This window comes from Euprymna scolopes, chromosome 29, assembly GCF_053919585.1.
Source record: "Euprymna scolopes isolate OS-2025 chromosome 29, ASM5391958v1, whole genome shotgun sequence".
Taxonomy (NCBI): domain Eukaryota; kingdom Metazoa; phylum Mollusca; class Cephalopoda; order Sepiida; family Sepiolidae; genus Euprymna; species Euprymna scolopes.
The window spans coordinates 35,693,291-35,718,759 of NC_136510.1; the positions used below are offsets into that span (position 1 = coordinate 35,693,291).

General features: G+C 32.6%; 1 protein-coding gene across 2 annotated transcripts; it reads right to left on the reverse strand.

Moving 5' to 3' along the window:
• Positions 1 to 710: 710 nt before the first annotated feature.
• LOC145252583 (leukocyte receptor cluster member 9-like) lies at positions 711 to 24,142 on the reverse strand. 2 transcript variants are annotated; one of them, XM_080112245.1, is made up of 3 exons: positions 24,077 to 24,142; positions 9,365 to 9,561; positions 711 to 2,447 (listed from the first exon to the last, which is right to left on the reverse strand). In XM_080112245.1, the coding sequence occupies exons 1-3, from the start codon at positions 24,100 to 24,102 to the stop codon at positions 1,123 to 1,125; spliced, it is 1,548 nt and encodes a 515-aa protein (XP_079968371.1). In that variant the 5' UTR covers positions 24,103 to 24,142; the 3' UTR covers positions 711 to 1,122. The 2 variants fall into 2 exon arrangements, with proteins under 2 accessions (XP_079968371.1, XP_079968372.1); XM_080112246.1 differs by lacking the exon at positions 24,077 to 24,142 and adding an exon at positions 14,609 to 15,046.
• Between the last annotated feature and the right edge of the window lie 1,327 nt (positions 24,143 to 25,469).

Consider the following 25,469-nt stretch of genomic DNA (forward strand, 5'->3'; position numbering starts at 1 on the left):
TCCAAAGCTGATTGTTGGTGTGAAATAAAAACAATATATTGTTTTATAGATCAACTGTGTTGTGTTTTACTCGCTATCAAAGTGTATATACCTTGGACTAGTGACAAAAGTAGATTTGATAATTATATAAACTGGAAAGCGCATTTTGGAACAACCAGCTGCAGCGAATACATAACTATGCGACCATGTGTTTTGTTGTTTCTTTTGACCTTGGTTTGCTGATGACCTGGGTTCAAAACTTGCATCCTACCTAATTAATTTAAAGTACTTGAGAAAGGGGTTATATCTCTGAAATAATGTGATATTGAGCACCACACATACGATTCTAGTGACTGAGGAGAACTCTGAAATCAAGTAGGATTTATCAAAAAATATTTTTTTTAATAAATACAATGTCATTAAGTATTCAGTTTTTCCTTTTATAATCTCTATATTTCACATTGTATCACTAATAAACCATAATTTGCAACCAACTAATCAGATCATATTTTAATAATATTCTATAACTTTTGTTGCATACCGAGGCCATGTGTACCGAGAAATCATTTTGACAAAAGTGTGCACCCGATGACAAATACAAGAAAGCAACAAAATAACTATCAGCTGTACCAAAAGATTATTTGAATGAAAATTATGAACCTGACACCGGGCACTCACTGTAAAGAAACAACAAACTTGATCAATGGTCAAAAAAGAAGATAAGTCAAAAGTATGTTTGAAAGGGCATTTTTTGGAAAAAAGGTTACACAGGTGTAATCAAAGTCAGGTCAATCCAGTGAAATGACAATGACTGAATAAAACTGTGGCTACAATGACAATGCCTTCCTAAAGGGATGTTTCAGGTGGTCATGAATGGTTATATAATAACAACCAAAAAGGATATTGTCATTAGTTGACGATTTGGGCCAGAGAAGAATCCTCCAAATCCTGTATGTGCATGTCTTTCCTAACACCAAACCATCCATAATCGTTACCAACAATTAAGATATACTGTTATAGTTGTATATGTGCGTGTGTTGTCATTCTTTTTTAAAAACAGTGGAAATTAAACACTTTCACTTTCTCTCATTCTATGTAGTTCGACCCATTCGCTTATTCTACACATTTTCATCTGCCATTGCCTTAAGATTGATTGTTTTTCTCTAAGCGTAAACTGACAGGGCACTTATAGAAACCATCTTCCTGTCTGACGTTATCCATTGAACAAAGGTGCAGATTGTCCAGTTTCTGCTCGCCGAACCTGTAACCACTATAACGTTCACAGATCTGATCATTTCGCATTTCGGCCCCAACCTCATGCACCACATTCTGGTTGAGTTTAAAAAGTGTGACGTGAGGCTGAGATGTTTCGCGGTGATCCGCATGCAGAAGTCCCTTCATGAGAAAGCGAGATTTTAAAATGTCTGTTAGTTGTAAAAACTGCGGTGGAGTTTCAACCCCGGCATAAAGAACGCGATTTGAAAAGTGTCTTATATCAGCGATATGAAGAGGACAGGCGAGTGCCACAATTTCCGATAATTCTTTTTTTGAGCTCTCGAGAATTTGGACAGCGTCGGCAACCAGATCAGGTGTCGCTAAGCGAAGAGCACAAAGAGTTATATGAAGAAGACTCGGTGGGATTCTACAGTCTCTATAAGACGGTAATTCTTGGAGGACCGAATGTTGCCATTTAGTAATCCGTGCTTTTATTTCTTCGGATTCTATCCGCAACGCGAGAAAGAAGTTTGCTCTTGTGTCAGCTTCCTGGAAACCGTCATCAAAGTCGTGACTCCAGTCTGGCAGGAATGACGCAAGACTCTTGCAAGACAATAAATCGACAGATTCTGAGCAGTACTCTTTTCCCAGATCGGAATCAGTTTTATGTATTAACATTATATCTGAAAGAGTAATCGTATCACCCGTCGAACCGAACACAAGATCCAGACGTTCAGCTTTGTCCCATACTTTAACCGTATTATACTTGAAATAGCAAATTCTGTGCTTAGGAATTGCCAGTGTATGATAGTCTACAGAAGCCACATCCTCCCAGGAGAAGGCCGTAAACGGCTTCTCTTGGATACCACTGAACCGATCCAAATAGCCGACAACAAATTCTTCTACTGGTAAGCTCTCATCCCACATGATACGGGAAATAACATCTATGGCCGTTCTCATTGATGGTTTCTTCTCAGAAATCTCGTCCGTACCTAGATCTTTCTTCCCGCGCTTTGGTTTCTTTTTCGTTCGTGAACTCTTGCTGTTTTTTCCCCCAACACCGATGCTTGGATTTTCGGGATTTGGGTTTGTCGTTAACCAATTGATGCATTCGTTTACCAGATCCTGGATCATGTGTTTCTCAATCAATTGATTGGCCTTTTCCACCAGGAAAACATTTAACTCTTCGATGCAGTCAGGAGAAAGATCCGGAGACAGGATTGCAATCCCAGGAATAACTTGGGGGTACGGCGCTTTTAGAAAAAGAAAACAAAAAATAGAAAATGTAAGAAATCACATTCAAAATTTGATCCAAAGAACGAAAAAAAAAAAAAAGAAAAAGAAAAAATGTGGTATCTGTAACGCCTTGTTCGAGGAGGTGGCTAGGACTCTTATTTCACTGGATCTCGGCACGTGGTCGTCTAGGCTCCTCGGAGGTTGTTACATAATCTGGTATGCTGAAAGCGAATATCGAAGCGGCAGGCAGGAAGAAAGACAACGATTGTAGTCTATCTACAAAAGCTTAATTCTCATAAAATTATATACAAATATTTTTACAATTCTCATTCAGATTTTGTAAGTTCTTTTCAAAGGCTCAACTCTCTTCACAGACAGCGACCGACAGATGGATGAGGTGGGGGAGGGGTCACGTCTCTTCTCTACTCTGATCTGAAACTCTCTCTGGCTCAACTCTTCTCGCTCTTCTCTGGAACTGACTAATTTTCGCACGTATTTATAGTAAGGTAAGTGGATGGGGTAGTACTTCTCCCTAGCCAATAAGATTTCGCCACGAAATCCTAAGCCCCAGGGTTTTGCGTGGGTACAATTCCCACACTGAATCTAAGTATGATTTTCAAGGACAGATGTCAATTCTGACCTCCGACCCTGGAGTTCATCTAAGGCCAGACAAGGTTCTAAGTGAAATTTCCTGTTGTCAACTTTTAGCCGTAAAAATACATTTCTCTGATTTTCAAACGATATCTATTTTGACATGAAATAAAAAATATATATTTATCTTCTCTATCTTAAATCCTTGGGTTATCTGGCGTCACCCGGGAATACAAGCTACCTCAGCGTAGTTCTAACGCTCCTCAATGGGGGATTACGTTACAATCAAAATGATAATACGTTAGATTGTTAAGAAAATATTTTTTCACACTTTTTTTTTTAGATGAGGACTGATAATTTGGATTATTTGGACTACTTTTCTCATCTCGGTTGTTATATTCCCACGGTGATTCGGCTGATGTAATCTCCAAACTTCTTCAGAAGTATTTTTTCAAACTTTGAATGTTTAACTCGGAAACCTACACAGAATTTTAAACCAAAAATTTTTATTAAATTTAAATAAGTAGACTGTCCTCATTTCATCAGCCAGGACTAGGTAGAGGTGTTCATTTAAAAAATTTTTTTATTGCATTTTCACCCCAAACAAGGCACAGTGCCACTTTGATGTAGGGGGCTACTATCTGGGACATAATTTGCAGGGATAATACATAGGGAGTTGAGCAGTAAGATGTCCATTTACATTACACTTGAACTTGTGCATGTTGGTACAGTCTGGCAATCAGGAACCCAGAAGGGAATTCTTAAGTCTAGCAGTCTAAGGAAAGAAACTCTTAGAGTAGAAGGTTCTCTGGCATCTGAGGATCTCTACTGTGTAGGGGTGGAATTTTGCTGCTTGTCAGGTTTGTCGGGGATATTTACGTCAAGGGGATACAAGGGCTTAATTATAGTTATTCTTATCATATAGTGGGGTGGTTGACAGAACAAGAATAATCTACCCTTATAGATTAAATAAAGGGTTATTTGAAATTCCATATAGATTTGCAATTTGGATTATTTATATTTTTCGGACTACTGTTCTCATTTTGAGTGTTATTCTCATAACGTTTCAGTTGATGTAACCTCCGACCATCTTCAGGTGCATCTTGTTGAACTCAGGAAACTGCATAGAATTTCAAACAGTCTTTTATTTAATCCATGAGGGTAGCATGTTCTTGTTCCATCAGCCATATCTGGGTAGAAGTCTTAGGTAATTCACAATTGTATTTTAGTATCACCCACACTGAGGATTGGACCTTCAACCTCCAGAAGATTGTCACTTCAAACTGAAGTTTACTTAGTACTTTATCCGTTAGGCCACAAGTCTTTACGATTAATCCAAATAATACAAATTATCGATTCTCTGCTGGAAAATATTTAAAAATACATGTGATGAAAAAAATAAGAATGTTTTGTAAATAATTATACAGCCTGTGGAATTGTCTTCCGTTTTCCTGCTTTCCAGCTGACTACAATATGGTTGTGTTCAAGTCTAATGTAAACAAGTTCTTGATGAGCCGTTCCATATAAGTTAACAAATTTACCGAATTCCCATTACTAATGATTACTATATTGTCCAATTTCTACTGGACATTCTTTAGCCCTTAACCTCGAGTGGCCTCTTGGCCTTGATAATGTGGTGATGCCTGTGTAAAAAAATTTCATCAAATTGAAACTTAATTTAAGTTTACATGTCATCGCACGCAGAACGGACAGTATTTTATCTGAACATAAAATGACCGCCCTATTCCCCCCCCCCCCGAAAAAAAAACCAAACTGCATACATGAAAACCAATGTGAAAAATCGTTTATAACTCTGATGTACTCATATCTTAGCATTGCCCTGATTTTGAATGCTATGGTCTTCTCCGATTAAGAAATAGTCTTTGTGCACACTCTATAGATAAAAAATGCTGGAAAAATTTAAGTTATGGTGATTATGAAGGCCATTCAGAATCACACGTCCTACCCACTTATAAAAGACGATCACTGAAGTGACCCCCCGCATATTACTGAACAGCAATAAAAAGATTGTAGCCATGAATGATCTGACTTGTTCACCAAGTCAGAGTCATAAATGTCCAACAGCCTATTTTTTATCAATGTTCAAGGATATGCTGAGACATTTTGGTGATCATCAGTAAGGTTCTTGAATGAGTTTCACACTCACTGGATCATAAGCCCCCATACATGAAATAAAGATAGAAAAAAAAAGAAACTATGTTGAAAAATAAGACTCACCTGTAAGCTGGAACTTTAACTATATGCTTCGCTCAGGCAATTTTAGGCTTATGAAATATATAAAATCTCCAACGTTTTTCATCACGCGACAGTTTTTCTGATAACATGTTTTAAGTTTTGTTACTTCATCTGCTGTCTTTTCCGAGACAACATTTTCATTAATTTTTGATTTAGTAGAGGCACTTTCCTTTATTATGTGGAGTCATTTCAATGATAATGTCAATCAAACAACCCCCAGAATATTCTTAAACTCAACAGCGGCATCACTGCCCAAATTAGAGTAAAACCAAGAGAGGAGTATCAGAGTTATTGATGATTTTGCGTGTCATACCCAAGTGTGCTTACAATTGAAAGGCAATAAAAAAATCTGTTGAATATTCATGACTGAAAGTTGGTGGACAAGTCAGATAGACTGAAATTCATTTGTACCAAACATGGTTGAATTGAAAAAAGTATTATAAAATTTCTTAATGATCCCATGGGTGGAAGTATTGATGGGTGGAAGTATTGATGGATACAGAGTTATGTGCCCTTTTTAGAACTGGTATTCGTATTAAAAAAATTCAGAGTCGGAAAGCATTTTCTGAAAGGAATTAAATCGAATTGTACTTTATTTGTTTTAATAAAATGCTACGAGAACTCACAAGAAAAATTGATGAAAAAAAAAAAAATAATAATTATTAATTTATGTAGGAAGAAAGCTATCGATGACCAAAATCGAGAAAGAGTCTTATTTAACTTTGTATACGCAATTGTTTTGGCAGACATAATCTTTGAGATAACCCTATAGATAAAAACTTGGGAGGGTAAGATTCAGTGAGTGTGAAGTCGATCCAAGATCACACCTCCTCCTGATGATATAATCACCAAAGTGTCCCCACATATTGAATTTGAATGATGAAACAAAAACTGCTGGACATTCTTAACTGAAACTTGATGGACAAGTCAGGCATAGGCTGAAGTTTGTATCAAATATGATTGGATTGTAGAGAGGATTGCAAGTTTTATTCACAATGTCCCCATGGGGCTACCATTCTTTGGAGATGAGGTTGTCAGACAGTAGTATGGTGTGTGTTTTTTTCTGGAGGCGGCAAACTTTAAATTGAAAACCCTGTTTTCTTTAATTGCAGATTTGGCAACTATTGGTTATTTTGAGTTCAGCTTAATTTGGAAATTCATCATGTGGTTTCAGCAGGATGGAGCAACATACCACACTTTGCACAATACGATAAATTTACTGACAGGAAAATTTTATAATCGGATAATTTCATCAAAATGGGCTTATCCACTGGCCACCTCATTCGTGCAATTTAACTCCAGTAGATTATTTTCTTTGGAGATATGTAAAACCTACCTTACGCTGATAACCCTGATGCAATAGACCATTTGGAAGACAAAATTCGAGACAGACAGTCTAATTTAATGTGTAGAGTTTGTGAAAATTGAACCGCTACATTATGCCATATACGCACAAGCCGCAACGGCTATATGCCTGAAATTATATTTAAATTATGAATACCAAAAATTAATCTTTTTGCAATAAACCACATATTTGTATAAAAAATATTTTTCTGTGACTCATTCTTTAAAGTTCACTACTTCTAAAAAAAAAATAAAGATAATGCCATAACATTATTATTATTATTATTATTAGTTGTAGTAGTAGTAGTAGTAGTAGTAGTAGTAGTCTAAACATGCAATGCTGCATATTTAGTGAGTTGCATGGTTGCAACACGTAGCATTACCAGTTGATTTTTTCTTTTTAGATAATTGTTACTTTATCAACTTGCATGAAAAGAAAAGCAATGTAAAAGATGCTTAAAACCGTTTGAATTATGCATCAGTAGTTCAAAAGTTATGAGAATTTTAAGTGTCAAAATTTAGGCTTTTCCGTGGACATTTTTCTTTAGAAAAAAAGCGGGCTAAATTACGGATCTTAACATTTTAAGAAATTTGGTAATTTCGTCACCATTTATTTATTTTTCAAGCTATTCTCATGAAACTTGGCAATCTTATGTAAAATTGAATGCCTAAAGAGCATTCATGGCCGGTATTTACTACTCCCCTCAAAGAAAAAAAAAATTGATTAGATATGAATTAATCTCAGAAATAAATCGAAGAAAATTTTTCATATAGATTTTGGATTTCTGTAAAAGATAGAAATTCCCATAGTCGATCAGAACTTATGAATTTTGGTACCAAATTTTCAATTTTGTAAATCCTCTCTATCTGACCCAAAATATACTCCTATTTTCTGAGATGCAACCATTAATCATACTCTACATGAATCGTTGATGTAGCTTTCACAGTACCAGGATACCAGGAATCCTGATAGGCAACAACTATATATTCACCAGTTGATTACTTTTACAGGTTTTAAGGTATGCTGAAAACAAATATCGCATTTAAATTTTCTGCAAAGAAGTAGTTTTCTAAATATTAAGCAATGTCATTTCTTATGTTATTGCTGGTGGCCATCTTGGTACGCACGAGTGTGCAAACCTAACCCCGAGAAACTATGCGCAAACACACGTACCAAGATGGCCACCAGCAATAACATAAGAAATGACATTGCTTAATATCCGGAAAGCTACTTATTTGCGGAAAATTTAAATTCGATATTCGCTTTCAGCATACCCGAAAACCTTTAAAAATAGTCATTTAAAAAAAAAATGTTACGGTGGAAACAAGGTAAAAATTTACAAAATGCATCACAATGAAATTCTTTATCGAACCGCCTAATTATTATTATTATTATTTAGATATCTTCAGTTAAAAAAAAAAAAAACGGGTTTGTTTTACAGATTCAAAAAAAAGGTCTTGACAATGAGTTAAAAATAAATTCAAGTTTCACAATATATTTTATTTAATTGCTAGGTGAAAGTAAAGAATAGTTAACAAAACACCCTTCCTTCGCCATGTTAAGAATGGGTTTCTAAATAATAACGTTATTATTTCAGCATGGTAGCATAAGTGCACAAGTATCTTTTCTTTGTTATATATTTGTTTTTTGTTTGTTTGTACCACTAAAAACAAACGCATGTACTGAGTACATTTTGTTGTTTTTCACGCTTTTAATACAAGTGTACTAAAAGCGTTAAAAACAACAAAATAGTTTTGTTTGGAAATCAAATTTGAAAAACTTGATAATTTTTTTAAATTGAAAAACTCAGAATAAAAAAATGAAACCTTTTTCTGTTTTCGCTTTGAAAGCAGAAAAAACAGTTTTCTATTTTTAAGAGAATATAAACTCGTTAATACGATGACAGCGATGGTTGACGCATAGCTAACCATCGCTGTCATTGTTTCCCTTTAAGCGATTTGAATTTCTATAAAAGATAACATTTTAAAGAAATTTTCACACAATTAATACTTATCAAATATTTACATATACATGAAAATAATTCTGAAACTATTATCCATATGAAAATGGATGAAGTATACAAATTTATCTTATCAATTTTGAAATATTCTTTGTCCACTTTGCTTCCTGTGGTCGTAAAAAAAAAAAATCAAACACCAGTAGAGATGGACTTCTCTGTTTATATAGCCTGTAAAATTTCAGCCATATCCAATCAAATTTAACCCCGTGCATATGTATCCAAACGTAACGTATGAAATGTAAACATTGAAAAAAAACTGTTTCCCTTTTTGCTGTCGTAATTTTTTTACCATTTTTTTCATTTTTCACTTGGAGCATAAAAACATTGAACGCATAAAGAAAAATAAATTAGCATCATTGGAATGCTTATTTTATTCTCTTTCCATTAATGTAATTCTTTTAAAAATTGACCCACAAATAAAAAAGATATGACTTGTTGAAGCACATTAGGTATGTAATATTGCGGATGTACATGAAAATACAGCATATGCTTGTAATGCTACGACACATGCAGATGAGAGACTTGCAATGTGATCAATATTCAACTAAAAAAATAAAGAGAGAGACCACCAAGGAAATGGGAAATATATCTGGCTTCGGGTTTGAGCACCCAGAATTTTAATTTTTCACTTGGAAAAGTTATTACTTTTTTAAACAGGGTATTACTATTACCATGACATAAAAATAATAAAAAAAAAAAATATGTTGAAAAGTAAGACTCACCTGTAAGCTGGAACTTTAACTGTACGTTTCGCTTGGGTAATTGTAGGCTTATGACATACATAAAATCTCCAACGTTTTTCATCACCCGACAGTTTTTCTGATAACGTGTTTTAAGGTTTGTTACTTCATCTGCTGTCTTTTCCGAGACGACATCTTCCATGATTTTTGATTTAGTAAAGAAACTTTCCTTTCGGATGCTAGATTGCAGAACAGACAAGAATTATCGAAGTTAGTTGAAACGGATTAAAAATTTTGCTGCTGCTATTTTAGCAAAAATATAACAATGTTCAAAATGTTCAAAATAATATTTCTACGTCAAGGGTGTGAGTTCCATATAGAAACGTTGATTTAACTTGAATAAAATAAAACGCGCATCAAGTGCGCTTGAAAGCCAAATCACAAAGTAATCTTAGGAAAATAAACAAATATTTTACTTGTTTAAAATTTATAACATAAATATGTTTCAGAGCCAAACTCCATCCTCAGTATGTTGTTTTTTTTCTTTTCTTCTTTCTTGCCAGATTTTTCTTCCAACTTTAATTGGAGGAAGAAAAATCTGTTTGTACAGAGTCACGTGGTGTATCTCAGCGGTTGTATTTTGAAATGTTGGAACAGTGCGTAAGCAAATTAAATCAACGTTTCAATGTGGAACTCACACCCTTGACATTATTCTCACATTGCCTATGAACTGTTGCAACATTTCAAAATACAACCGCTGAGATACAACATGTGGCTCTTTAAAAACAAACTTTTCATTCTCCAACTTTACAACATGGCAAGAAAGAAGAAAAGAAAAAAAAAAGGAAAAACCCACATACTGAAGATGGAGTTTAATTCCGAAAGATTAATGTAATAAATTTCAAACAAGTAAAATATTTGTTTATTTTCCTAATATTACTTTGTGATTTGGCTTTCAAGCGCACTTGATGCGCGTTTTATTTTATATAATATTTCTACATTAAAGCAAGATTTTCTAACAAGTTATCGACTATAATTTATTTTAGCATCATACTTGAAAGCGCACAGGCCCTGATCGTCCACTTGTTGCTTTCATCTGAAGTCGATGCTCAATTCTGACAGCAATCAATAATGTGATCTCAATCAATGCTGCTACAACAAAAGCATTCTCCTTCCAAGCAAAACCACAACTCCAGTTTAAAACAAGTAATGAGGCTTTATTTTGAGATATTACAATAGACTTGCAATCAATACATAAGGCCAAACAGTTTAGGTCTCAAAAAGTCTTCTGTTGCTGAGAACCATGGAAACCTAACTTACTCTTTTTCTTTATGGGTTTTGTTATGTGCTTAACATGCAATAATAACTCCATAAAAAAAAAAAACTGACAAAGAACATTTAACGCTTGGGATAGCTTTTATGCACAATAAAAGATTTGTTTCAATTTGAGTGTTCGAAAGTTCGATTTCATGCTTTGAAGAAAAGAGAAAGGAAGAAATTGGAAGACGAATTGTTTTTAATGATGAGAGGGCATCTTCTTGTCAGATTTTGGTGGTTTTGCAGTAGTTGCTAGCAAAATCACCTCTTCCTTCTTTCAGAAGATTATCTTGATTATCGATACTTATCGAATACATTCTGATACAAAACCTATCTAAGAGCACTGCCAGGCACATAAAGTACCGTCATGCGAAATTTCATAAAACTCGGCCCAGCTGTTTTCCAGTCTATAGGGAACTCACACACAAAGTTCCTTTTATATAATAATAGTGATAGAGATTATTGTAAATAAAAATCCTCAGCAACTTCACTTTCAAACAAAAATGCGATCCTACTTTTTTTTTAGACAATTGTGATATTTTTAGGTGAAAAACTTGGCGGGGGAAAAAATTAATTCCTTTAGAATTTAGAAGGGGGATCAGTTTCATATGTAAATTTAACGTCAAATGAGCCTGTTTTTCTGGCCTATTTTCACAGTAGTTAATAAAAATAAATTTGCTATGGGCGATAATTTCTGTGCATATTTTTTTTGGGGGGGGGGGGACTACGTTTTAATTCATTATATGCAGTTTTATGACCTTTCCAGTTGGTTAGGGGTTAAAAAAAAATGAACTATCCTGAAAATAAAAACATTTTTAGACAAAAAAAAAAAAGAAAAAAAAAAAAAAAAGAAATTCCTTTCATCAATCTACATGAAAATAAACTGTTACCCTGTTCTGTGCAAAGAAAAAAATGATAATATACTATGTGTTAAGTAACTTGGAAAAAAAAAAATTAATAAAAACTTTCTTTTTATATCTAAACAACCAAAATTCGACCAAAAATTAAACAATATATTTTCGTATTGTCACGGGTAATGTAGGTCACACAGATTTCAGGATGGTTACATGTAATCGCCTAAAAACGTAGAATCTCATTTTTATATTTTGCTAAAAATACAATCGATGTGATAGTAAAAATTTATCCTACTTTTTATCTTCGGTAATAAAAGAATTTTTTTAATCTTATTTTATAGCAGGCACACGCATGCGCGTTTGTGTGTTAACACTTTCGGTAATCGTGAAGGCCTGTTTCCTCCGTTTGACTATAGGTGGCGTTACTGTCTGTCCACCCAGTTACGGAAGCACAAAATGTATATAATGGCACCCTTGAAATACAAATAAATGTTTTTGTTATATTTTAATTTTAAACATGTTTTTTTGCAAACATATTTAAGTTTTATTTTATTTAAAAACATATTTACGTTTTTTTTTTTTTTTTTCTAAACATTTACGATTTGTTGCTTGTTTATTTTCAAACATTTACGTTTTTGTTTTTACTGTTTTTTTTGTTTTTTTTGCAAGCATAAACTAAATATTTTTGACAAGTTTTCTTATGCACTTATCGTACCGCGTTATTTTTTAATAGTTGTTTCAAGTAAGATTCAGGTTTTACAATATGCTTTTTCAAATATATATATATATATATATATATATATATATATATATATATATATACTCGCGGAAAAGGTAAAATAAGTGTAGAAAAATTAAGAAAAAAAGAGCGGGGCCATAAAAAAACGTTGATTTTTTAAATTTTTTTTTTTTATAAGAGAGTAAAAAATACTCGCGGAAAAACGGTTGTACCCATAAATATGTTTAAAAGAAAAATATAGCAAAAACATTTAGTTTATGCTTGTAAAAAAAAAAAACAAAAAAAAAAACGTAAATGTTTGAAAATAAACAAGCAACAAAACGTAAATGTCTGAAAAAATAAAACTTAAATATGTTTGCAAAAACAAAAAAAAACGTAAATATGTTTGAAAGAAACAAAAACAAACTTAAATATGTTTGCAAAAAAACAAAGAAAAACATGTTTAAAATTAAAATATAACAAAAATATTTATTTGTATTTCAAGGGTGCCATTATATACATTTTGTGCTTCCGTAACTGGGTGGACAGACAGTAACGCCACCTATAGTCAAACGGAGGAAACAGGCTCTCTCTTTCTTCACGATTACCACACTTTCAATGTGTGTGTGTGTGTGTGTGTGTGAACTTGCGTCTAGATGAACAAATAAAACTTTTTAAAAGGGAAAATTTTATAAACTTATTTTTAATTTGAATTGTCGAAAACATTGGGGCAGACTTGTATTTCAGTGCCCCTGCCCCACTGCCCCATAGATCTGGGATTTCGAAAAGCGCAAAAATTTGACCCACCGTTTGAACGGTGTTGTTACACCAAATTGATTTTCTTTGAAAAAAAAAAAAAAAAAAAAGTGGGGGTGGGGGATCACCGCGTTTCGAACAACAATCCGAAAATCATGAAAATGAATATACACAATATATTTGTATACTTTTTTTAATGATTTTTTTTTTTTTTTTTTTTTTACACAAAAGATAAAAGTGCAGCAAATAAATAAGAAATTTAACTTTTGGGATAAAAAAAAAAATTGTTTTACAAATAAATCCTTTTTTTTTTCAATGAAAATAAAAAAAGAAAAAAAAGGGTATTTTTTTAGATTAGGTCCACCTCCACAATTTTCTTTTAACTGACAACTTTTCTGTGTTTTCGACTATGCTGAATATGAAAATCACATTTAAATTTTGCAGAAATAATTACTTATCAAGATATGAAAATTTGTATTATGCATTGTATTCTTTGGCGGCCATCTTTCTTACGTACGTGCAGTGTCAGTTATAGAGGAGTAGATTTGTTTATGGCGCGCGCACGCGCGTAAAAAGATGGCCGCCAAAGAATACAATGCATAATACAACTTTTTATACCTCGATAACTACTTATTTCTGCAAAATTTCAATACGGTTTTCGGATTCAGCATAGTCGAAAACCTTCAGAAGTCGTTATTTAAAAGAAAATTGTGGAGGTGAACCTAATCTGAAAATTTACCAAAAAATATGTTTTACAAATAAATTCTTTTGGAAATCACCGATCTATGGGGTGGGGCAGTGGGGCACTGAAATACAAATCTGCCACCATGGGTACTTATCCATAACTCCCAACTCTAAGAAAAATAAAATACAAAAAAAAAAAAATTTTTTTAATGATTTTCGGTCAATGTGGCCTGGTATTGCCATTGAAGACGACTTACCTGCAAAGGATGTTCATTCCGAAAGCCGTTTTTAATATGGGGAGGGGGGATAATACCCCCTAAAAGCAACTCTTTGCAGGTAAGTCTTCAGTGAGACAACCAAGCCACATTGACTTAATTCTCCTTATAGAAATAAACAGCATTTACCGGAGAAGCCAATAAACGAAAAAAAAAAAAAAAAAAAAAAGTGTAAAAAAAATTCACGTATATAACACATAGATGTTATCAAAGGCAAGGAATTCAGCGATTTAAGCGATTTTTAGTGTACGATTTTTTTTTCTGTCACGTGTACGTAGATCATAAAGATATTTTTGGTACTAGTGCAGAGAGTGATCCGCGCTATTTTTTTAAATCGTATTTCCAAGTTTAATTAAAGTTTTATGATATGTTTTTTTTTTATTATTCAATTGTAAGGTTGAAGTATAGAATAGGTACAAAATACCCTCCCCATGTTAAGAATGGCTTTTTAAATAATAACGTTATTATTTACGTCCGGACGGATCACTCTCTGCACTAGTACCTTCTTTTTTTTCTTTTCCTTTTTTGAGGGGGGGGGGGGTTATTGACTAGCACCAAAACTTTCCGGAAACATAAAAACTGTGAGTAAAAAAGCAATACAATGTTTGTACAAATACAAATAACATACGAAATTTTCAACTTTCGTTTGTTTTGTATTTCTTTTTTTTTTTTTTAAACTCACCTTTCTCCCCACTTTTTTTGGCTCGTGTTTTCGATGTACAAATAAGCTCACCAAACAGTCCGCCGTTTATTTATAGTAATTCGAAATGGTGTCATAACTTGATGCAATCGAAGTACAATAAAACAACTTGCGTTTATTTTATAACCGATTGCACCATCACTCGACATGTTTATCAAAGGGAGATAACTCTCATTGACTTATTTATTTACTATGCCTCCCCACGGGACAGAGTTAGACACCAGGGTCGTTTTTTAACGTGGAGAAAAGGTACAAAAATAAAAATTGTCTCAGTCGTGAAGGATTTCTCCTCCACTGAAAGAGAACAAGAAGCAACTGCAGCATCTGAAGAACAGATACTACACTTTGATCTTGACCAAAAGGCCAAGGAAGATTGACTCTCATTGACTTAATCAACTGTTGCGAATTATATTTTCAAAATGACTGAGAAATTAGAAGAGAAGAGCGCTCTCCTACACTATCAGAACGAAATTTCGGAAATCGTAATACTGAATTTCACATGAAAGCAATGATATCTACGCATTTTCGTATTTTTACAATGATTATATCTAAAAATTACGAAAATCGATAAGGTAGGAAATTATTGGCGGAGTTGTACAATCATCAACCCCATGCGTAATTTCTATACTGATAGGTTTTTAAAAAATTTTTCACTGGATTATTATTGATTGGACACTAATTAACCAGATTATGAAATAAATAAATAAATAAAAGTAAAAAAAATAGAAAAAAAATTATTTCGACATTTGAAAGGGGTGCTCACTTTTTAGTTACGTTCTGGTAAATCTGTCATCCATATTTTTTTTTCTAAATTGTCTTCGGGAGATATGAAATGGCCCCATACGTATCGAGAGGGGTGCCCGGAAAACTCGTACCCGAACCCCCACCCCCCCTTTTTGCTAGGTAGGAAAACTGGTCCCTTATTGAATAAATATCGATTGAAAACACATTTTATGACCGTCCTTGAATGAGATATTGTCTTTAAAAGAGACTATGCAACTCCACAATATTTTTAAAAATAAACTTGATCACGAAAAACGAAATCATATATTTATTAAAAAAATTACTCTGGTTTTAACACTTTTTGTGTTATTACGAAACAAAAATAAAAGAAAGAAAACACATATTACCAAAGAAAGCAATTATTTTATTTAGAAGAATTAATTCAGTTTAAATAATTCTCGTGTTATTACAAAACAACAACAAAAAAACAAAAACACGGTACTTATGTAATTTTGGTACCACGCTAAGACAATAACATTATTTCGAAAGCCATTCTTAACATGGGGAGAGGAGGATATCGTTTAAAAGTAATTTCTGGGCCACTTGTGCAGTATGCAGACGGCGGTTATTGTTATGGGGTGATAACTCCAATTTCTTCTTGGTCAAATAACGCGGCAAATAAGTAACAAACAAGATTTAGTAAAATCTAGGCACCGCCAAAACTGGGGGGCAGGTCAGTACTTTTTGACGGACCGTCTTTTTAAAAATCTACCAAAAATCAGGTAATTATCCGATCAATACGAAATTTTCAGCGATTATTAGGAGAAGAATGAACTTTATAACAAAACGATATTTATATATATATATATATATATATATATTTGCTTACAAAACCCCCCCTTGTTTTGAAGTGGGAACAAATATGCTTAAAATAATCATCTGAAACTGAACAAAACATATTGTGTTGGTGTAAGGGACAGAATTATAGATTAAAAAAAAAAAAAAAAATTGTTTGCATACCTTATTTTGACGTCTGAATATCAGAACTTCGATTGTGTTTAATTATCCCGCTTTTGAGTTTTGAAGTGTGAAATTCGGTGAATATGTTAAGTAAAATAATTAATTTAAGTTAAGCAAAACAAAAAAAAAATTTTTTTAATATTTATACGAAAAAAGCCATTTTAAAATTTTTGATAAATAAATTAACAATTTCTTTTTAGCGAGCCGAATAATGCATGACCATTATTAAACAGGGCATGCTTTGAATAATCGATACAAAAAAAAAAATTCGATAAATATTGTGCCCTTTGTGTTAAAAATAGCATCATTTTTTTCGATCCCGTTTGAAAACGTTTGCCGCCTTTCAACTACGGTGGACCAAACGCGCTGAAATAATTTTTTTTTATTCTGCTTTAAATTCCCCCCCCCCATTTTGGGGAGCCTGGCCCCCACACACATACACATTAAAAACCAAAATCATACAAATGGTCACCCATCTGGTACTGGCCAGCCTCAGCTTAATAATACATTGAAATTTTCGTCATTGAAAAATAAGTTTTTTTGGCCTGTGTGGTCTTCCATAGTTTTCTCCTTATCAAACGAAAACGTAAACAGAGTCGATCTGAACTCTACGTCCACGCGAAATATCTGGTTACCTATATGAATAAGTGGAATTATTTGAAATTCAGGTACTTATATTATAATATTTTTGCATATTCTCTTAGAAAATCATCCTAAATCTTAGTTAGACAATAAATAAATTAATTAATTATTTCAAAAACCCTTTTTTTTAAATATTTAAGTACGTTTTTTGTGCAAGACAAAAAATGTCAATTGTTAACTTTTTGGGAAAATTTAACATTTAAAATTGAATTAAAAATAGTAGAAAAAGTTTTACATTATTCTGTTTTCTATATGATAAAATTCAGGGTTTTATCTTTCTGGAAAAAAAAAAAGTTACTCAGAAATAATGGATTTTAATAAATGTAATTTAGTTTTAAAAAACAACAACAACTTGATTTTGCGGCCTTTTTTGGCGGTGCCTAGTAAAATCCCTTGAAAGTGTACGGTGGTTATATGAGAAAATAAAGCTGTGTACGCATTATAAATGTTTCTTTTCTGTGTCTTACGTTATACATTAGTACATTAGGGGTCATTTTGAGTTAAAAGTTTATTTACTGCACTCATCTGGACTAAAGAAAAGCATGATTAAAATGTGTATGTCTCGTCTAAATAACTAACGATGAATATCTAATGTGGCCAACCAGACGGGTGATCAAAAAGTCAGTTAATTGCCGAAAACATTACTTAAAAAAAAAAAAAAAAATACACACTGCATATTTTTTTCTCTCCTAGGAAGGGGAGTATTGTGGGAGCCTTTCCTAGTCTCACACAAAAACACGCGTTCACATCTCAAGCTATATTACTTGTCATATACATACGCGCACACAAACATACACGCGCATGTCCACACAAGTACATATATTCACGTTCGCGTACATACACTCACATTCACGTGTATACACACACACACACTAACGTACGCACATGTACGCACACATGGACAACGTCACTTCCCTTTCAAAGGAAATCCACACATGCGCAAAAACACCGGAAACAACTATAAAAGCAAGAGACAAACTGTTTCCAGCCCTTTTCCAACTCGCCTTTTGAGTTGAGAGGTTCTACGGATCAGCCGCCGCCGTTTCGGCAGGCGCGCGCACATCACGTCCCTTGCTACTGTATGTGTGGGGGCAAGAGTTAACTGACAGTACGTACACTTTACACGTTTTTTATCTCCATGGCTTGGATTGACTTTTTCTCATTTTCTCTCTCTCTATACTACAATATACTTTCCTTCTCACCAGTTAACAGCAAGAGACGCACACCAAACTGGATTGACTTTCTCTCTCTACGACAATGGACTTTCCTTCTCACCAGTAAACAGCGAGAGACACATGCCCAACTAAACGCCTGCGGTACCCTTTTCCTTCATGTGTTTCTTCACGAAATAAATTCTAGTTCGTTTAATTCAAGTAAACGCGTTGTTCGTTCCTTCCTCAAACCAATTCATTTTTCCTTTATCAATGTAATTAATTTCTCATATTTTGTACGACTGGGGTTATATATATAATATATCCACTACAGGTCCATCAGCATAAAATATCGTGAAACAATCTTGTAATAAACAATAAAACGAATTTACTCAAAAGTTTCGAGAGGCTATTTTTGGCAAATATCTTTTTAAGTCTATACCTAAAAAGATATTTGCTAATGAAAACTCCCAATTTTTATTAAATATTCTCTGCGTAATTTGTATACTGATAGGGCGCTCTTGTTTTGTAACAAAAAGTTGCTTTAATAGTAAAACAACACATAAATATTAAATTGGTGCAAAAAGAATGTCGTTTTTTGACTTGAACATAAAAAAACGAGCGATTTACTGAGTTTGTCAGCGCAAAAAATGTTATTAAAATAAACACTTCTGTCACAGTCGCGATTATTTTTGGCAAATTCTTAAGACTTTTTTTCAACCCTGTGTGCCACTTTTTTTTTTGTAAAATAAATTTATTTCTTTATTATTATTATTATTATTATTATTGAAATAAAAACAAAATGAATGTAGTCAATCACAACTTTCAGCCGAGAGTTTTTTTGGGGGGTTTTCAAATTAAATTTTACAAGTGTCCTTTTTTTTTTAACTTTGATTTTGTAACACAATAGCAATGTAACACAATAGCAATGTAACACAATAGCAATGTAACGCTAGAAAATCTTTTTTAAAAAGTAGAATAAATCCCTAAAAACTTAAGCAATGTTTCCAACCCCGTGTGCCTGTTTTGGGGGAACTAGTTTCCCCCAGATTTAAAGCATTAGTGTCTAACTGCTCTCGTGGGGGAGACACGCAAATAACTATTTTTTTTTTTAAATTATTTCCATTTTTTTTTTTTTACATAATATTGCATAAAGTTCCGTTTTATGATAACGCGACTAATTCATTTCTCAACAAAAAAAAAAAAAGAAAGAAAGAAAGAAGGTCAATGTGCACTGCTTGTCCAACCTGCAAAGAGTGTTTATTCCGAAAGTCGTGGGGAGGTTGAAATAAGAAAATGCCTTTCGGAATTACCACCCTCAACCTCCCCATGTTAAGAACGGCTTTCGGAATAAACACCCCTAACCTCCCCATGTTAAGAACGAAATAAACACGCTTTGCAGGTTGGACAAGCAGCGCTGTGTATCAGAATTTGGGGTGAATTTTTGACGCCCCTAACACAAAACTGCGAATACAAAATATAAAACTCGTAATTTCTTTTTTTAAAGTGGGTTGTTTATTTTCTTTATGGAATATACTTCCAAAATAAACTATTAAAGTCGTTTAAAAAATAATAGAAATATTATTTTTTAAAAAACAGTGTTTACAAAATGCCGGCGCGCCTTCATGCAGCCATTTTTTTACGTAATAAAATCAATTGAATCTTACGTGTAAAATATTTTTCAATTTTTAAACTTTAAGAATTTATCAAAATTTTTCTATTGGTTCAATTTTTACGATACTTTCAGGGTCAATGTGAAATTTTATGGTCTTTCCAATAAACCTAATATAATATTTTAGACAAACTTTTTTTTTTAAATTCCCCCATTTTGAAATGTCTATTAAAATTTAAATAATTAATTTACGCACCAAAGTTTTATGTATCGCAAATTGAATATAAAAGATCAATAAATAAAATATTCTAATTTAAAAAAAAAAAATGTTTTTTGGAAATTTACCTGTAAAGTTCAAAGTGTAAAACCTTTTTTTTTAAAAAAAAAAACACGTTGATCTTTTTTTCTTGAAGTGGAAGTTTATGTTCTGCTTACATTGTCAAGTACATATTGGACGCTGATGACAATTTTTTCTATTTCCTTCAATGTTTTCTTTTTTAGATATTACAAAAAAAAAAATTCACTCGATAACGTAGACTGAAAATATATTAAATCAAAAATTTATGTATTTCTTTGAGAAAAGAAAAAAAAATTCATTGACATTTTTTTAAATGCAAAAACTTATAAGTAAAATATGACTAGTTTCACCTATGGGACACATATTTCTCACGTACAAGGCTAGATGGCTAACGCGAACGTGTGGTTTTTACGTCATTCTGTCAATCTTTATTTCAAAACAAGAATGAACACTACTTCCGGTGTTGCGCTAACACGTAACAATGCTTATGTAATGGCGGCTTTTTCAAATAGTTGTTTAAAAAAATTCTTTTATTTAAAAAATACAAGGAATTTAAAATATGAATATCGATAAATTCTTAACAATGAAGAATGGAAGTACTCATTGAATAGTATTTTTTTATAGGTAAGTGATTTTTTGGAATTTATATATACATGTATTTATCGAAGCAAGTTAAAATTTGTTGATTTTCTTTAAATCTTTTTTTAAAGAAAACTGATTAAAAAAAAACATTGCATAATTTGCTATTAAACCTGTCATTTTTTTTTTTAATTTGGTCTTTGCTCCTTTAATTGAAAAAAGTTTAGGGTTTGAATTACATTTTTTAAGTACTTATAACCTTGGAAAGATAGGAGGCCGAATTATTCAATTTTTTATTACGCATTTTTAATGTTTTCTGACACACCATAAGCAGTGCACACTGACCAAAAACAATTTTTAAAAAAAGCAATGGAAATCATTTTTTAAAGTTTTCTCAAACATTTTTTTTTAAATTTATATTATCGACTGCTGTTAGTTCTTTTTTTGTTTTTATTTTTTTAAATTAAACTGAAGTAAAAAGATTCAAACTAAATCTATACTCCTATAAATTCATTTTTCTTTTGTGTGTATTGATATTCATATTAAAAACCCTCTTTTCTATTTATTTAAAAAGAAAATACAATTTTCTTATATATGGGTTGCTAAATTGCATTCACTAGCAAAAGATCTAGCTAATTTGCATATTCTTTTAAACATTCATTTTAATTAATTCCCTATTAGTTGCTTCGGTTTTTTAATGGGACGATCATCTTTAGTTAACTATTATATGTAATTATATTCATGCAGCTATTCCGCATGATTTATACTTGCATAATATTTGCATAAAAAGTTTATAGTAAAAACAAAATTGTTTCCATATATACTTATGTATACGTATATATTTTTGTTTTACAAATTTTGCCTACTAAACTCCTCCTAGAGTTTTTGGTCAACAGACATGAAACTTCATATATAAGGTATTTGAATCCATGCAAAACTTTATATTTGGGTTTTAGCCCGGAAAAATCGGTGCAAAACTGAAAATTTTAAAAGATGAAATTTGCCAGATGAAGGTCGAATGCCGGCATTACGAATCCATAACGTAGTAGCTATTAGTTCATGTTTTAATTTTTAGCTTTGCAGTAAACATGTTTTCATAGCCCAGTCATTGACGTCAGAGGCAAAATAAATCGTGAGCTGAACGTTTTGGTTTCGATTCTCGGTGATGGCACATGAGTCTTTTTTTAAATACTTTTTAAATCATTACTATATATTGCATCCAATCTATCTATCTATCTATCTATAAAAGTGAAAATGTCTGTCTTTTCTCTATGGTAGTTAAGGAAGACTATTATACAGAAAGGCATTACTTTACATATTCACACGTTTTAATATATACATATGGACATAACCTTATGAACAGTACATAGGGCCCAGGCAAAGCCGGGCGGAACAGCTAGTTAGCAATAAATAAATAGGTCTCCAGCTAAAAGGCAAGAAAAGGAGGTTCTTGGTAGACCTTTACGCCTGATTAACAATGTGCCTTCCTTAAGATTAATATTTTTATATTAAGTATAAAATAATACTAAAAGATAATTAATAAAATAATAAAAAATAATGAATAGTAATAAAAGATAAACTTAATAAAAATAAAACGAGAACGAGATGGAAAAAAAGGCACCAATACCACCTCACCTAGGTCGATCAGGACTCTCCGATTAATAAGACTTGTGACTTCAGTTCATGGAAAATCTTCCAGGCATTACAGAAATATATTCTCTACTAGTGCACACCTTCCATAAAAAATGACAAGTGAAAAAACAATGCTTCACCAGTGTTCAATCATTGCAAATCCATGTCAGCTTTGGCCAAAAGTTAGATGTCACTTGGATATCAAAAGTAATATTTACTAAAAACTATGACGGGCATGTGCAAAAGCGCTCAAGACTTGAGTTTGTCAAATGGCTACAAGAAGATGACGCCAGAGTTGTTCGGTGAGTAACTGTTGAGGTTTCTCTAGTAGAGTGTTGGATCATATTGACGGAGATGTTCAGGATCATGTTAGATTGTGTCGACAGAGTTGTTTGAGATCGTACTGGGTCATGTCAAGAGAACTGTTCATGACCGTATTGGGTCGTGTCAATGGAATTGCTAGAGAGCATGCCAGGCCTGGCTTTTGGCTAAAGCAAATCTTCAGCAATTTACAACATAAATGATTGTACAGATTCACAATGAAAAGTCAGAAATGGCAAATGCATGCTCACAAGATCTGCTTGTCTTCATAAACATTGATGTCATCTTCTATGATGTAAATCTCACCTGACTTTAAATGTATGTATGTATGTATGCATGTATGTCTGTCTAACAGAAGTGACGGATTTTCACGAGATCAGTATTGTTTTGAAGCTCGACCCTTCGGACGACAAATATCAAAAAATTGACTAAGAACATTAATTCCTTCATCCTCAACTGGACACTTTTTTTTCTACAAGGAGGAGGGGGGTTCACTTTTTTCTACAAGGAGGGGGGGGTCACTTTTTTCACTGATATTTTCGAAAATCATCCCCTTTTTTCAATTGACTAGCCTTAATGTCGACAAATGTGCTTGGTGCCATGTCGGGTTGTATCGATGATATTGTTCATGTTGAGCCATATAGATGGAAGCATTCAGTTTACGTTTGTTGTTCACTTGACAGTTGTCGCAGTCATACTGCCATGTGTGATAACTAGGGCTATGACAACAGCATATTCTTTTCATTATTTTGACTCTTGAGTATATATCTGACATGGTTAGACACAGTTAATCAACCTAGAACCACATCACTCTATATAAAAGCATATATCAACGGATATATACTTTAAAAGTCAAAACAAGGAAAAGAATATGCTGTTGTCACAGCCCTAGTGATAGCAATATATATATATTGGGGATGGAGATCCATCTTTCTTCTCTTGTGAAGTTATAAAAACAATAGTTATTTAAGCTCTCTTGAGGATTGAACACTTTCAGGGAAATATTACAGCAAAACTTTTCCTTAAATACAGATAAAGTGGAATAGTCTATTGCTTCAGAATAAGTCAAGAACGGCTATAACTTTTCATACGTCGTGCACCATTTTTTTTTTTTTTTTCACTTTTTATTTAGATGCACGACATAACCTTGGATCAGTTTGGGTAGGTGGATTTTTTACTTAACAACAACAACAACAACAACAAAAAATCAACTTAGCTGGATTTTTTACTTAACAACAACAACAACAAAAAATCAACTTAGCTTGTGTATTGCTATGATAAATACTCATACTAAAAATAAGATTTCTTTGCTTGCAACGTTATTTTAATTAAAAAAATGTAAAATATTTAATTAGTTTTGTATTATCGAATGTACTTATATCAGTTCAATTGACATTCTTTTTAGAGACAAGAATGACAATAGCTTCCCCTCTCACTAACAGAAATAAGGGGACTTTTTTTTTGTTGCTCACTAGAATTTAGTTGGCAATGTTTGCATGTATATTCTCACAGCTACTCATTGTTTATCCTTGTGTCATTCCCGACCTGATTTGAGTGGAGTTGTCTACCCTTTTTGCTAACATTTTGACGCTAGGTTTCACAGGAAATGAAAATATCTTAAAGGGAGATAACGATTCCTCAGGGAATTAATTCCCTTGATTCAAATTGTGTTGGATACTTAAATTATAATTTGTATTTTAAATTTAATATTTTATAGTATTTCATTGTTTTATCAACGATTATTGAAGAAAATTATTAATATTAAATGCTTACATATATTTACTGCATTTATTTGCTTTAATTACTAGTTTAAATTTTATCGGCCGACATTGTTAGGTAACGCCATTATCTTAACAGAATTCGAAATTATTTTACAGTTTAAATTCATTGACACTTTTTTTTTGTATCCATTAATAACATCAATGTCCATGAAGGTAAGCTATTTTAGAAGATAACCATAGAAAATAAAATCAGTACCGACTACTCAAATCCGTCTAATCATTGCCCTGTTGATACGTTGAAATTGCTGCAGGTCTGTTTTGACCAAAGTTCTCATCTGCATGGAACATTGCACTGCAGACATATGAGTTTTGTATATGGAGTTGTGGCTCTAGTTCACAGAAATTCTTCCAAACATTTAATAGAAATGTATTTTGTACTAGTGTAGTACATGTCTTCTGTCAAAAAATGGGTGAAAAAAAAAAAAAATGCCCAGTTATACATCCTTTTAGATTCTCAAATTATCCTAAACTGGGCATATTGAACAGTTATAAATTAACATCATTTTGATACTGGAAAACATGATACTACACTTCTGATGATAAAAAAAACAACAAAACATGAAACTGCAGTAAAATGTTAAAGCTAAATGTTTTATTATCCATGATTGACATATCTTACATATAAAATGAACACCATTTATCACTTATCCTTTGAGGTTAATAGATTTAATAATAAAAGGTATATAAAAAAAAGTTCATGTCGTCAGTTGGATATGGCGAATATTGGTTAGGGTTGTTTAAAGCAACAATTTTATTTCAAATCGATTTTTATATTTAATCCTGATCAGTATTTTTTTTTTTAAGTCATGAATGAAGGAAGTAGGAGTTTTACTCTCTAATTCAGATGTACTCCTACTCTTCTCATGGACACCAGAAAAACATTATGACAAATCTTTAAAGATTCACCGGTAAAAAAGATAGAAAGGAAGTCTTGAATTGTCCTTTTCACATTCTTTTTCTTTTTTGCCAGGGGCCAAAGAGAAGGAAGCCAGACAAGATCCTACCTTGTTTTGGTTTTAACCAATGGTTGATTGTAGTGTGAGAAAAAGGGAAACAGAAAGGGAGAAAGAAAAAGGGAAACAGA

Bases quoted from the DNA above. Each gene is read 5' to 3' on its own strand.
- LOC145252583 (XM_080112245.1), bottom strand. From the start codon at position 24,102: ATGCAAACATTGCCAACTAAATTCTA. The intron at 9,562-24,076 runs GTGAGCAACAAA...TCTGCAATCTAG, and splicing joins ACATTGCCAACTAAATTCTA to CATCCGAAAGGAAAGTTTCT. The intron at 2,448-9,364 runs GTGAGTCTTACT...TTTTTCTAAAAG, and splicing joins GTTAAAGTTCCAGCTTACAG to CGCCGTACCCCCAAGTTATT.